Source organism: Tachypleus tridentatus, chromosome 9 (genome assembly GCF_004210375.1).
Source record: "Tachypleus tridentatus isolate NWPU-2018 chromosome 9, ASM421037v1, whole genome shotgun sequence".
NCBI lineage: Eukaryota > Metazoa > Arthropoda > Merostomata > Xiphosura > Limulidae > Tachypleus > Tachypleus tridentatus.
This window is the reverse complement of record NC_134833.1, coordinates 63,970,286-63,986,033: the sequence shown is the minus strand read 5'-3', so window position 1 is coordinate 63,986,033 and position 15,748 is coordinate 63,970,286. Positions and strand designations below refer to the sequence as shown.

The following is a 15,748-nucleotide window of genomic DNA, read 5'->3' as shown; positions in this document are numbered from 1 at the left end:
TTTACGATTATAGGTGCGTTATAACAATAAAGTCTTTAGTACGAATGACGGCCAGCAGAGTGCTATTCACTGGCTGCTTTTCTTCTAGTTAGGATCTCAAAATTATGACCTGTAACACGTAACCCTAATAACTTTAACATATGTAGAAAATATAAATAAAAATCGGAGTATAAAGTTCCAACCATTTCATTATAACCATCAGACTTCAGAAAATGGATTAATTTTCTAGTCTTGTAGAGGATAGAAATAATAGCCTGATACATTGCAAAGCAATTAAATCAGTGACGTTTAACTGCTAAATGCAATTGAAATCAACATAAAGCTGACGAAAGTAAAACAAAAAATACTGTATTAACAGCATAACGCTTAGCTTGAAAATTCGAACATCATAACCGATCAAACGTCAGAAAACGATCGCTTTAGGGTTGGAAGTTTCGACCTAGGAATGTGAGAATCTCATAATGGGCTTATCTGCCTTCTTAATAGAACTGCACAATATGGAAAGTCTACCTGAATTCCTATTAAACAAGACCCGGCATGGCCAGGTGGTTAAGGCACTCGACTCGTAGTCCGAGAGTAGCGGGTTTGAATCGTCTTCACACAAGCATGTTCGCCTTTTCAACCGTGGGGGCGTTATAATTTATCAGCCAATCCCACTATTCGTTGGTAAAAAGAGTAGCCCAAGAGTTGGCGGTGGGTGGTGATGACTAGTTGCCTTTCCTTTAGTTTTACACTCCTAAATTAGGGACGGCTAGCGCAGATAGCCCTCGTGTAGCTTTGCTCGAAATTCAATACCAATCCTAGAATAATTTGATAACTTTGTTGTGTTAACTATTGGTAAAATAACCTGCAACATTTCCAACGCGCTTGTAAAAATGAATAGTTCGTCAACTTCACGGTTATACACTATGACATTAATCTTAATAGTAGCAGCCAATGATCCCTTTGTGAGTAATCAATATTCATAGTTTAGGGCAGTGTGTAGAGATACATACAGTCGTTTATATTGTTACCGGAATGGTTCAACTCTAGTCTGGTGTACTGAGTGACAGTTTTGTTAAAATACAACTCTCTAATAAACATCAGCATGTTTCGGTTCATTAATAACTTTGATACTCGCGATATTAATAATACAGAAAAATAATGCTCATGTAATAGATTTTTTTCAGCAATGACAAATATAAATAAAAAATTGTTTTGCTGTGAAGCCACATATTACGTTCCGTGCATAATGTGTATGCACGTAAAATTATGCACTCATATATATAGTAAATATGCTGGAGTCAACTCTCAACTGAATGTACGCAAATTGCCAAATCTACAGCGTAATGATCCCAGAGGGTGTTTCAAGTTTTATATATTCGCCTTAAAAATCGTTGTACCTGGTTACGTCTGAAGTTTTGTAACGCTGAAAACCGCGTTTAGATACAGGTGATCGGGACAGCTCAGATAGCTAATTATGTAGCTCTGCGCTTAACGACAATCAGGCAAAAAACAAACAAGTCAACAGTTCTTTTACCGTAGCACTCCTCTCTTTCAGTGTCCCGGCGGTATGTTTGAAGGCTTACATCACTAAAAATCGGGTTTCGATACCAGTGATTGGCTTACTAAAGATAGCCAACTTATGTAGCTTTTCACTTAACAAGAAACACAAAGAAAGAAATCAATAGTTATGTGATCGTAGTTTAAACGATAGTAACGCCCTTACAATTTGTTAAATTCTTGGTGGAAGTTAATAAGTATTGGACAATTTTTTTGTTGTTGAAGGAAAAACCTTTAAGGGAAAGGACTTATTTTAATTCATATTAAATATATATAGCAGACGAGTGTTTTATTAAAGAGATGTTATAATTCAAGACACGAGAGAGAAAGAATTAATACCGTGTGTGTGTTTTCTTATAGCAAAACTACATTGGGCTATCTGCTAAGGCCACCGAAAGTACTCGAACCCCTGTTTTTAACGTTATAAATCCGTAGACTTACTGTTGTACAGCGGTGGACATTATTGATACAAATATCTAGTTTTTAACTGTACATTCAAATACGGGTGAGATTAATCAAATAATTTTTGATTAGTTAACGGAAAGTGTTTGGTTGATTATACCGTGATTATTACGCTTGGCTGTTAGCGTCACTCCTGGTCGAGTATGTTATGCTTGGCTTTTAGTGTTACGCCTGGTTGTGAGTTTTGTTCATATTCTTGGGCGTTACGCCTAATTGTGAGTTTCTACGCTTGGTCGTAAACTTTACGCCTGGTCGCGAATGTTACGCTTCAAGACTTTTGTTATTTTGTTTTTTTGGGGCTTCAACGAGACGAAATTTCGACTTTCTTTTGTCAACGAAAAGTTCCATATCTTGAAATATAGAGACACCTTTTTTAACTTGTAAAATAGCTTGGTGATGTTCGTTTTTTGTTTGTTTTTTTACACGAGCACAACAGTGCCACCAATCTGGCAGCCGGTTTCACGCGACAAGCTATCACCAGTCCCAGTATCACTACTGATCAATATACGCTTTCCTGGCACGGTGTACAGCGCTGCAGCTAGAACAGATGTTGGAGTGATTTCTGATAGAAAGGTGTCTATTTGGTTAACGTGAGTGTAAAGTTTCACACCGGTTATATGTGAACCATTTCTGAGTACGTCTAAGGTGAATAAAGGTGTTTAAACCATACATTTAAAAACCTAGTGATCGATGTCTTGAAGCACATAATGTATTGGGTATATCTAATGGTAGCTGGCCTGATTCTCGTGACGATAGGTAAGACATCGGTTTTGTTCCAAGTATAATAAAATGTTCTACTTTATTATTTTAGGGCTTTGACATTTACAATTTTCGCTATAGGTTAATTAATATATTGTTTTTACGAAATGCACTACAAAGAACTTGTACCTAAGTTTGGATAATTAGATAGAATAAATAAAGTTTGTTATTTCTACAGATGGAGTAATAAACTAAGTTGCAGTATATTTCTGTATTTCCGGCTTTTCACACAAACAACAAAACTAACAAGTTACAAAAAGCCAAATTGTTCCTGTATATTTAGTGTAGTTAAACCTGTCAACTGTAGCGAGTTGCATACAGAGAACGTGTCAGTCGAGATATGCACAGTAGTGAATTTGTGTAGGGGAAATTTTACGTGTGTTGTCTCTACTTAAACATATATTGTCTCTGCTTAAACGTACGTCATGTATTGTCTGTACTTGTACAATTTTATGTATGGTAGCTAACTATTTTCCCAACATCTTGTACCATTTTACGTGTGGTAGCTAACTATATTACTAACAACTTGTACCATGTTATGTATGAAAACAATACATCCGTATCAGTTTCTTCAGTTTAATGGTTTTGAACAAAGCGGTCTTTTAACACATAGAATTGTAAGTTGTGACGAGTGCTAAACCTTAAAGCTCAAGTCATGACTAGCGTGACTCGGATATATTGTTAAGGCTATTTTGGAACTACGGATATTCTATATTTGGCCAAAGGAATTATAAGTGCGTTTTTGTGAGATACACGTTTTTAGCGCTATGTTATTAAAAAGAGCCACCAGATGGCCCTAAAAATAAATATTTTTGTTTTATACTTTTATGAAGTCTTTAAAACATTATTACAATTTTCTTATTTATTACATACAGCTTTAGCTGCTGAAAGAAGTAAAGACCGTGATTTTTATAGAGCAAAATATATTTACTAGGTATTTTAAAGAATATATATATATTGGGTCGGACTAGAATTGAAAACCGAGGAAATGCTCGGTTCTTGTTCACAGCTAAAACTATCACTTAATGATCTGTTCTATTTGTTTTATTTCTGAGGCGTCTCAAAGAAAGGTGAGCTCGTTTTGTAACAGATATTTAACACCCCCTTAGCCATGTTTTTGATCAGCAAGTAAATTTACACTTGTGTTCGAAACTTAAACTAAAAACAAAAAGTGTACAAATGCGTAAAAACAAATAACTCGTAATATTTAAGTAATCCAATCAACACTATCTTTGCTTTTTACATGAAATGTAGCCATGCATCATGTATTCTTGGTTTATAAATATTATAATATTATAAATAGGGCTTTCAGTTTATAATATCTAATGTATCTCTTCATTCTAATTAAGAGAGGGCTATTGGTGCCTAAATTTTTAAATATTTCTCATAAAATAACATTTGTAAACGTTGCATTTGTGATGTGTAAGCCGTGTAAGTGGATATTTTATACTGAATTAATCAAATATGTTCTTTAACTAGCATGACAAATAAAGTAATACACATACCTAAAATAATAAATACAAGGGAAGTTTAATTAGGTAAGTAAAGGGATGAAATAATAATTAACCATGTTCAGGGACGATAGGTCAACATAAACGGTCGACAAATACAGTAAAACAGTCAGTAGTATGAAGGGCAAATATCCCATTTCATAGATTACATATTTTGTTTTTTGAAATTCGCGCAAAGCTACACGAGGGCTATCTGTACTAGTCATCCCTAACTTAGCAGTGTAAGATTAAAGGGAAGGCAGCTAGTCATCACCACCCACTGACAACTCTTGGGATACTCTTTTACCAACAAATAATGGGATTGACGGTCACGTTAGAACGCCCCCATGGCTTAAAGGGCGAGCATGTTTGGTGTGACGGGGATTCGAACCCACAACCTTCTGGTTACGAGTCTAGCGCCCTAATCACCTGGCCGTGCCGACTAGTTACAGACTTTAAATTATAACATATGCATAGCAAGATACAGTGATTTGGAGCAGCCAACTGTAATTAGACTTAGTTTGCCAGGAACGTTTGCTCGTTTGCAAGAAACTGTTCGAATACAAAACTATTTGTTTATATGAGAGGTTAATTAATTTCACCTTGAAACACGAGAAGATAATAAAATATGCGGAGTTTCGACTGTGTAACCTTTCTTTCTATTTACGTTTTTAGCGTAAAATTAACGTTTACTTGTTCCTTTCGGAGGCTGCGCACTGACGCATCTCCCTATTCAAACCTGTACGTGTCATTTTCCCACGTTAATTATTGTCGCTATAGTCTTAAGGCTAGTTACATTTGTACGGTGACTAAAAAATCTTCCTTATTTTTCCAATTTGTACTTTCAGATATATTTTCAATGTTTTTTTTTATAACTTATGTGTTTTCATGTGCAACAACTATGGAGGGGGAAGTGGAGGAAGGTTGCCTCTCACTGTTTGCACAACACGGTGTCGTGATTGTACTTGAACAGAAGTGACTTGTTGTCCTTAGAGAAAGACATATATTGAGACGTCTTTTGTTGGAGCTGTCTAGTCATTGAACCGATACAGACTAAAACATAAAGAACAGCTACATTATTCCAATTTTCGAACACTATCTTTAGGTGAGCAGAACCTTCAAAGACGAAAAGAATCACCGTAAACAAAACAACATTTAGCATGTGTTTGACGATAAGCCGTGCTGAATAATTTGAGATCTGAATTAAAATGATTAATTACCAGGATAAGAAAGTATAAGGGTCATAATAAAGTCATCAAGTAACTGACTTTCTTATCTTATCTTCCTTCAAAAAAAGAAACATTAACCTGAATAGATAGTCTAAAGTAGATATTTCTCTATGCTCTTCTACTTCCTGGACCAGGTGGTAAGGGTGTTAGACTCGTAATCTGAGGGTCGCGGGTTCGAATCCCTATCACACCAAATCTGCCTACCCTTTAAAACGTGGAGGCGTTATAATGTGACGGCCAATCGCACTTTTCGTTGGTAAAAGAGTAGCCCAAAAATTGGGGTGGGTAATGATGACTAGTTGCCTTCCCTCTAGTCTTACGCTGCTAAATCAGGGACGTCTAGGGCAGATAGCCCTCGTGTAGTTTTGTATGAAAAAGAAATATATTTTTCCGGCATGTTTTGGCGGTGAGTCCTCATTCGCAAATACCAATAAAACCATTGGTTTGACTACAAACCTAATATTGTATGACCAGAATGTATATCATGAGAAATAAAAAATAAAACTCGTCTTTAAACACTTATATTGGAATTTGACTTTAAGTACTCGCTCGTTGTTTTTAATTTTGTAAATTTATGACCAAGTAGGTGTGGTGGGCGCCAATGAGATCTTGTCTTGTCCCTACCTTAGCTTACAATACTAGATAGCCCATCGTGTATCCTTGTGTTCAACTACAAACAAATACTTCCTACTTTACTAAACTTATATTCGAGTCTTGTTCGTCATAACCACTGTGGGATTTCACAAAAAACAAAGAAGTAAAAATTACAGAAGTTTTTACGTAACTCATAACGGTGACTGTTCAAGGAGACATCTAGTTGGCCTTGGAATCGAAGAGGTTAACAAACGCTGACCTAGAGTAGTATAGATGGGATGATATTTATACAAAGTTAATTTTCATCAACTGTCGGTAATTCTTCCCAGGTGTTAAGATGTGCTTGTTTCTTTGTAGTTAAACACAAAGTTACGCAACGGGCTATGTATGTTCTGCCCATCACGGGTATCGAAACTCGGCTTATAGTGTTGCAAGGTGTTCAGAAATCAGTAAGAGACTCACTTTAAATCATACATCTGTGTATTCTGGTAATGTATTTTGAAACGTAATTCAGTATTTGTTTAAAACCTAAACATTATTGTTACGTAAAACCGTGGTAATAAATAAAACGTGTTCTAACATTAGCTTCTTTTAAACAATGAACCATTGAAATTCCCCTCGGTGGGGTCAGCAGATAGTCCGATGTGGCTATGCTATAAGAAAAAACACACACACCATTGAAATTATTCTGTAAGAAGCAGGAATGCTCTGCCGTGCTTTCTAGACTTTGTCATCAACTTTGGCGAAGTTTGTCCTCGTGCACGATATAATTTGTTTGTTTTGTTTTGAATTTCGCGCAAAGCTACGTGAGGGTTATCTGTGTTAGCCGTCCCTAATTTAGCAGTGTAAGACGAGAAGGAAGGTAGCTATTCATAACCACCCATCGCCAACACTTGGATTACTCTTTTATCAATGAATAATTTGGGATGGACCGTCACATTATAATGCTCCCACAGCTGAAAGGGCAAGTATGTTTGGTGCGACAGGGATTCAAACCTGCAATCCTCAGATTATGAGTCGAGCGCCCTAACCACCTAGCCATGTTGGGCCTGCGATGTCATTTATCTCTGCTTTTTGAAAAGTAATATATTTATAGAACAGAAGTTTTAATCTTTATTTCAGTATTTACCTAATGTCCACTTTGGTTTTCGAGTTATTTACCCTGAGTATATGAAAACGTAAGGCTAATATACGACATTCTTCGCTTACTCGAGTCTCTTTAGGTTGAACTGAGCTCAGGAATATAGGGTTATATTGTTTTCGTTCTCTGTATTATAAATACACATCGCAGACTGTTTATTTCACAGTGTTTTATTGCTTGTTGACTTGATATAGCAACTAGTTATGTGCAGATAAACGATGTCTGAACGACGTTTTGTAAGTTGTTTTACCAGAAAATGCCACTTCACCAACATTGCGTAGGACCTGCTCTATGAATATTACGCCGCCTGAATGCTTTTTTATGAGAAATATTATTATTATAGGCCACTTTACGCAGCGTAATATTCACATTTTTATGTTCTTGTACATTTTCAACTGGTTAATGTTAAACCTAAAAATAATAATATATCCTTCCATCTTCCTGAATTGTTCATTCGTAACAATACAAAAATATGTAATTAAAAATACGCGATCAAATCAACACAAGTGACCGTTTTACGAACTAGTGAGATGACGTTATTCTAAATTAAAAACGAACAAATATGTTTAAGTAGCGCACTAACACAGGTTGTTGTAGCACAACTTATTCTGAAATATGTGATATTTCATTTTACATTTATTTTATTAAATCAACATTTATCTTTATTTATTGTTTGAATTTCGTGCAAAGCTACACGATGTTTATCTGCCATAGCTTTCCATAATTTAGCTGTGTAAGACTAGAGGGAAGGCAGCTAGCTAATCATCACCATCCACCGTCAAGTCTTTGACTACTTTTTCATCACCGAATAGTGGGATTGATTGTCACATATAACGGCCTCATGGCTGAAAAGGCGAACACATTTATTGTGAGGGTGATTCGAACTCATGACCCATAGCTTAGGAGTTGAGTGCCTTAACCATCTGCCCATGTGTGTTTAAACCATTTAAAATGTTCTACGTAGAAGTTATTTTTACTTGAAGAGAAACACAATGGGCTATCTGTGCTCTGCCCACCACAAATATCGAAACTCTTATTATAAAGCAGAAATACTGCTCTGCCACTACAGGGCGTTTTGCGTAGAGGAAAAGAATAGTTTAAAATCTAATTAAAGGAAGTTTGAAAATAATATGTTGTTTATTAATTATAAATGATTATTCAAAAATAAATGCCCTTAATTTCATCCAAGCTGTATTTTAATAAACTAGATATCACTACGTAAGAACGTGTGTGTGTTTTCTTATAGCAAAGTCACATCGGGCTATCTGCTGAGTCCACCGAGGAGAATCAAACCCCTGATTTTAAGAATGCAAAGATAAAAAAAAAGAACAGTAATTTTCTGATTGAAGTGTTAGAAAGAACTAACTTGATAACTTTCTTCTCATGTAAAAGGTCTTGCACAGCTTGATTGTTAGGGCTCTCGACTTGTAATTTGCAAGTCGCAGATTCGAATCCCATTACCTAACATCATTGCTCACCTCTTCATCTGACGGTTCATCACACTATTCGTTGGAGTTGGGAAAAGAACACTCCGAGAGCTGGTGGTGGGTGGTGATGACTAGCTAGCTGCCTTACCTCTAGTCTTACACTACTAAATTAGGGTCGGCTAGTGAAAATAGCCCTCGTGTAGCTTTGCGCGAAATTCTCCAAACGAACAACGACACAACATGTTGTATGTTCCATCTATCTGTTCCAAACTAATATTTTTACATGAAAATATTAATAGGAATATTCGTTCCATCAGCCTGTCTCTCCACGTGATAATAATTTGATATCAATCCATTCTTATTAAGCATCAAATTCAAGAATGTATAATCTACAGTACTTGTAGTGACTTACAGCGCTGCCGACTTTTGAGGCTTCAATATAAACAGAAATGTTTGAGAAATAATATGTTGGACGTTTAACAGTCAGTCCAACGTAGTTAAATATTTTCTAAGGTTTCATGTTAAATAAACATATATATCGTCAACACGATGGTATATAGAATGATGCATTACAAGGTGCATATGACTATTTTGTTTCCATTACTGACGAGAAATTACGAATGTGTTATGCGGCACGATGTTTTTTCTCTGTTGTTTTTTTTCTTATAAATTTTAATTTGTGTAAACAACTTTGTTTCCTTTTAACATATATAAACAATATAATTCCGTTTTCTACCTGTACAACATCTCCAATGTTCTTTATCAAATATCCAGAAAAACATGTTTTCTTCTGCAATGTGAACCAGTAAGTTTTTGTTTAAAAATTATTGCATAACCTATCAAAACAAATGGTTTGAATTGTATAGGTTATTCTGTGATAATTGTTATTAAACAGTGTATCAAGAACTTGAGAAGATTACTGAAGTTCCACTAAAATAATCGTTATTAAACAGTATATCCAGAACTCGATAAGTTATACAACAATATTGAAGTTTCATTGAAATCATCGTTATTAAACAGTGTATTCAGAATTTGACAATAATATTGAAGTTCCCATGAAATATAAATTATTAAATAGTGTATCAAGAACATGATAAGAGTGTTTAAGTTCTACTGAAATAATTCTTATTAAACAGAGTATCCAGAACTTGATAAGTTTTACAACAATATTGAATTTTAAATGAAATAATTATTTCTAAACAGTGTATCGAAAATTTGAGAAGAGTACTGAATATCCATTGAAATAATCGTTGTTAAAAGTGTATATATAAGAACTTGATAACATTATACAACAATATTGATGTTCCATTGAAATATTAATTTCTGAAAAATGTATCCATAATTTAGGAACAGCGCTAAAGTTCCTTTGAAATAATCATTGATAAATTGTGTATCCAGAATTTGACAACAATATTGAAGTTCTATAAAAATAACTTTTAAAACGGTGTATCCAGAACACGATAAGTTACACAACAATAGTGAATTTCCATTGAAATAATCATTTTAAACAGTGTATGCAGAACTTGAGAACAGTGCTGAAGTTTCATTGAAATAAACTTTATTAAACAGAATATCCAGAGCGTTATAAATTACACGACAATATTGAATTTCAATAGAAATAATCGCCATTAAACCGTATATCCAAAAGTTGATAAGTTATAGAACAATATTGAAGTCCAATGAAATAATCATTATTAAACAGTGTATCTAGAACAGTGGTTCTTAACTTTTTTCAGTGTTTGCACCCCTTTCAAATCAGTAATCATTTCTCGCACCCCCTGGAAACTTAAATATAAAAAAAGCTAAAAATATAAAGCATACTCTTATGTAAAAATATAGATTTGCTTTAATTATTCGTGGGCATCCTCGCACCCCTTGGGAATCATCTTCGCAACCCCTAGGGGTGCGGGCACCCCTGGTTAAGAACCCCGGATTTAGAACTTGACAACAATATTGAAGTTCCATTGAAATAATCGTTATTAAACAGAGTATCCAGAATTTGATAAATTATACAACGATATCGAAGATCCAATGAAATAATCATTTTTAACAGCGTATAGAGAACGTAAGAACAGTACTGAAGTTGCATTGAAATAATCGTTAGTAAACAGAATCTAGGACGTGGTAAATTACAAGACATAACTGAAGTGTCACGGAAATAATCACTATTAAACAGTGTATGCAGAACGTGAAAAATTGCACAACAATATTGAATTTCCACTAAAGGGCCCGGCATGGCCAAGCGTGTTAAGGCGTGCGACTCGTAATCTGAGGTCGCGGGCTCGCATCCCCCGTCGCGCCAAACATGCTCGCCCTTTCAGCCGTGGGGGCGTTATAAAGTGACAGTCAATCCCACTATTCGTTACACTATACACTATTAAATAGTGTATCAAGAACATGACAAGAATATTGAACTTTATTGAAATAATTCTTATTAAACAGAGTATCCAGAACTTGATAAGTTTTACAAAAATATTGAATTTTAAGTGATATAATTATTTCTAAAGAGTGTATCGAAAACTTCAGAACAGTACTGAATTTCCATTGAAATAATCGTTGTTAAAAGTGTATCAGAACATGATAAGTTATACCACGATACTGAAGTTCCAATGAAATAGTAATTTCTAACCACTGTATTCAGAACTTGAGAACAGTAATGAAGTTCCAATGAAATAATCATTTCTTACCAGTGTATCGAGAACTTGATGAAATGATCGTTATTAAACAGTGTATTTAGAAAGTGATAAATTACACAACAATACTGAATTTCCACTGAAATAATCATTTTTAAACAGTGTATGCAGAACTTGAGAACAGTGTTGAAGTTCCGTTGAAATAATCGTTATCAAACAGTGTTTGCAGAACGTGACAAATTATCAAACAATATTGCAGTAGCACTAAAATAATCGTTATTAAAAGGTGTATCTAAAAATTGATAACTTGTAAGAGGTTATTGACGTTCTATTGAAATAGTCTTTATTAAACAGTGTATCCAAAACGTGATAAATTACACAACAATATTGAAGTTCTACTGAAATAATGATTCTCAAACAGTGTTTCAGAACTTGAGAACAGTATTGAAGTTCTGTTGAAATAATCGGTATTAAATAATGTATGCAGAACGTGATGAATTATAGAAAAATATTGAAGTTCTATTAAAATAGTCGTTATTAAACAAACTATCCAGAATTTGATAGTTATACAACAATATAGAAGTTCAATTGAAATAATCGTTATTAAATTCTTTATTCAGAATGTTATACATTACACAACAATATGGAAGTTCAATTGAAATAATCGTTATCAAACAGTGTATACAGAACTTGAGAAAAGAATTGAAGTTTCATTGAAATATATGTTATTAAAATTTGTATTCAGAGTTTAACAACAAAATTGAAGGTCTATTAAATAATCTTTATTACACAGAGTATTCAGAACTTTATAAGTTATACCACAACATCGAATTTTAATTTAAATAACCTTTATTAAAGATTGTATTTAAAACTTGATGAGTTATACAACCGTATTCAAGTTTTACTAAAATAATCATTTTTAAACAGTGTATGGAGAATTTGAGAACAGTACTGAAGTTCCACTGAAATAATCATTTATAAACAGTGTATCGAGAACGTTATAAATTTCACAACAATATTGAAGTTCTACTGAAATAATTATTATGAAACAGTGCATTCAAAAGTTGATAAGTTATACAACAATATTGAAGTTCCATTGAAATAATTGTTATTGAATAGTGTAGGCAGAACTTGACAACAATATTGAAGTTCCAAAGAAATATACGTTATTAAACACTGTAACAGGAATTTGACAAGAATATTGAAGTTCCTATGAAATATACATTATTAAATAGTGTATCAAGAACAAGACAAGAATGTTGAAGTTCTATTGAAATAATTATTATTAAACAGAGTATCCAGAACTTGATAAGTTTTACAATAATATTGAATTTTAAATGATATAATTATTTCTAAACAGTGTATCGAAAATTTGAGAACAGTACTGAATATCCCTTGAAATAATCGTTGTTTAAAGTGTATCAGAACTTCATACGTTATGCAACAATATTGAAATTCCATTGTAATATTAATTTCTGAAAAATGTATCCATAACTTGAGAATAGCGCTGAGGTTCCTTTGAAATAATCATTAATAAACTCTGTATCCAGAACTTGATAAGTCAGACAACAAGAATGAAGTTCCTTTGAAATAATTTTTAAAAGATGTATTCAAAACTTGAGAACAGTACTGATGTTCCATTGAAATAATCGTTATCTAGAACTTGGTAACATACACAACAATATTGAAGAATAATTAAAATAAACTTTAGTAAACACTTTATCCATAACGTGATAAATTACACAACAATATTGAAGTTCCATTGATATAATCAATATTAAATTGTGCAGCCAGAACTTGACAACAATATTGAAGTTCCAATGAAATATACGTTATTAAACAGTATAACAAGAATTTGACAAGAATATTGAAGTTTTATCGAAATTATTCTTATTAAACAGAGTATCAGAAACGTGATCAGTTTTACAACAATGTTGAATTTTAATGGAAATAACCGTTGTTAAAAGGAATATCTAAAAAGTTTATAAGTTATACAACGATATTGAAGTTCCAATGAAATAATCATTTTTAAACAGTATATCAAAAAGTTGATAAGTTATACAACAATATTGAAGTCCAATGAAATAATCGTTATTAAACAGTGTATCCTGAACTTGACAATAATATTGAAGTTTTATTGAAATAATTGTTTTTGAACAGTGTATCCAGAACTTGATAAGTTAAAGAACAATACTGAAGTTCCATTGAAATAATAATTTTTTAAATAATGTATCCAAAACTTGAGAATACTATTTATATTCCCCTGAAATAATCGTGATTAAGGAAGGTTATGCAGCAATGTTGAATTTTAATTGAAATAACCGTTATTAAAAGAGTATTAAACTTTTTCAAAGTTATACCCCAATATTGTTGTACCAATGAAATAATCATTTTTAAACAGTGTATCGAGAACTTAAAAACAGCACTGAAGTTCCATTGAAATAATCATTATCAAACAGTGCATGCAGAACGTGATAAATTACACAACAATATTGATGCTGCAATGTAATAAAGGTTACTAAACAGTGCATCCAGAACCACTATAAGTTGTAGAACTATAATGGAGTTCCGTTGAAGTTATCGTTATTAAACACTGTATCCAGATCTTGATAAGTTATTCAACGATATTGAAATTCCATTGAAATAATAATTATTAAACAATGTATCAAAAACTTGAGGACAGTATTGAAGTTCCATTGAAATAATGGTTATTAAACAGTGTATCAAGAACTTGTCAACAATATTGAAGTGTCAATGAAATATACGTTATTAAACAGTGTTTCAATAACTTGACAACAATATCGAAGTCCGATTGAAATAATCGGTATAAAACAATGTATCCAGAACTTGATAAGTTAAGGTGAATATTGAATTTCATTGAAATAATCGCTACTAAATTGTGTATCCTGAAGTTTTTAAGTTTCAACAATATTGAAGTTTCCTTGAAATACATTAATATTAAACAGTGTATCCAGTGCTTGATAAATTCTAATACGATAGTGATGTTCCCTTTGAAATAATCATTATCAGACAATTTATACAGATCTTCATAAGTTATAAAACGATACTGAAGTTCCATTGAAGTATTCGTTATTAAACAGTGTATCCAGAACTTATTAAGTTATAGAAGAACATTGTTGTTCCATTGAAATAATGATTATTAAAGAGTACATCCAAAACTTGATAAGTTATACAATAATAATGAATTTCAATTGAAATAATCGTTATTAAACAGTGCGTTTAGAATTTGATAAGTTATAGAACAGCATTGAAGTTCTATTGAAATAATCGTTATTAAACAGTGTATCGAAAACTTATTAATTTTTATATCAATATTCAAGTTCCATAGAAATAATCCATATTAAGCATTGCATTATGAAGTTGTTAACTGAATTTCATTAAAATAATAGGTATTAAACAGTGCATCCAGAACTTGATATGTTATACAACAATACTGAAGATGCTTTGAAATAATCGTTATTAAATAGTGTGTCCAGAAGTTTTTGAGTTACAACAATATTGAAGTTCCATTCAAATACATTAATATTGTGTATCCAGCACTTCTGGAGGTCTACTAGTGGCTCACACTTGACATTGTGCCTCCCCCAGAGAACTCGGTTCGTTGTAGCCAGTGCTTCCTGTTGTAGTGTGCTGCGATGTCCCTGCTGTCTCCGATAACCTCCCAGCCGTACTCGTCATACTTCAAGGTTTCTAGCAAGGTCTTGACGCTGTTATATTCCTCTTTGAGGTGCACCGAGTACCCAAGGGAAGAGACGGATACTTATTCCCGTTATGGAGAATTACAGCTTTGAGGCTTTTGGATGAGCTATCAAGGAAGAGGTGCCATTCATTCGGGTTGCAGATGACTCCAATTGCCTCGCACAGACTGGATACATTGTGGCAGAAGCAGAGCTCATCTTGACGAGTGAAGAAGCTTGAGAAATGTCTGTGACATTTTCTCTGACTTGCGACTTGCACACTTTCATCTAACAAATCCCACTCCTTGAGCCTAGATATCTAAAGCTCGGCATTCGACTTTGTTAGACCATTGAGGTCTCTTTGGTTAGGGTAGTATGGGTTTCTCTCACCAGCTGCACCTCTGAAATTGTAATCTGGATCTTCAACGTCTACCTCCTCTTCTGATTTGCTGCTCTCTTCTGAGGATGGTTGCTTTCTTTCTGGTGGAGTGGATACAGGGAGCTCAGGGCAGTGTGGCACTGTGGAGATGGATGATGGAAGGTCTAGATACATGATAGCAGATGCATTCTTACCAGCCCGACGTTTGGAAGGGTCTACCATGCAGAAGTAGCAATTGCTTGAGTGGTTAGTGGGTTCACGTCAAATTCTTGGAGTAGCGAACTTCATGGCTCTCTTTTTCCCCTCTATACCAACCTGCAAAAGAGCAAAATAAAATTGTTATCATGAAGTATAAATTTATTTCATCTACAATTAATGTGTAAGAGGTTCATGC

The 15,748-nt window shown here is 33.7% G+C and overlaps 1 protein-coding gene across 1 annotated transcript in view; it reads left to right on the top strand.

Annotated features, from left to right (window-relative positions):
• The first annotated feature begins 2,504 nt into the window (after nucleotides 1–2,504).
• The window catches only part of LOC143227382 (cell adhesion molecule 1-like), a 105,207-nt gene continuing 91,963 nt past the window's right edge, over nucleotides 2,505–15,748 (top strand). The window contains exon 1 of the mRNA XM_076458835.1: nucleotides 2,505–2,760. Coding sequence (XP_076314950.1) covers nucleotides 2,712–2,760 — 49 coding nt within the window. The 5' untranslated portion in view covers nucleotides 2,505–2,711. The remainder of the gene's footprint in view (nucleotides 2,761–15,748) is intronic.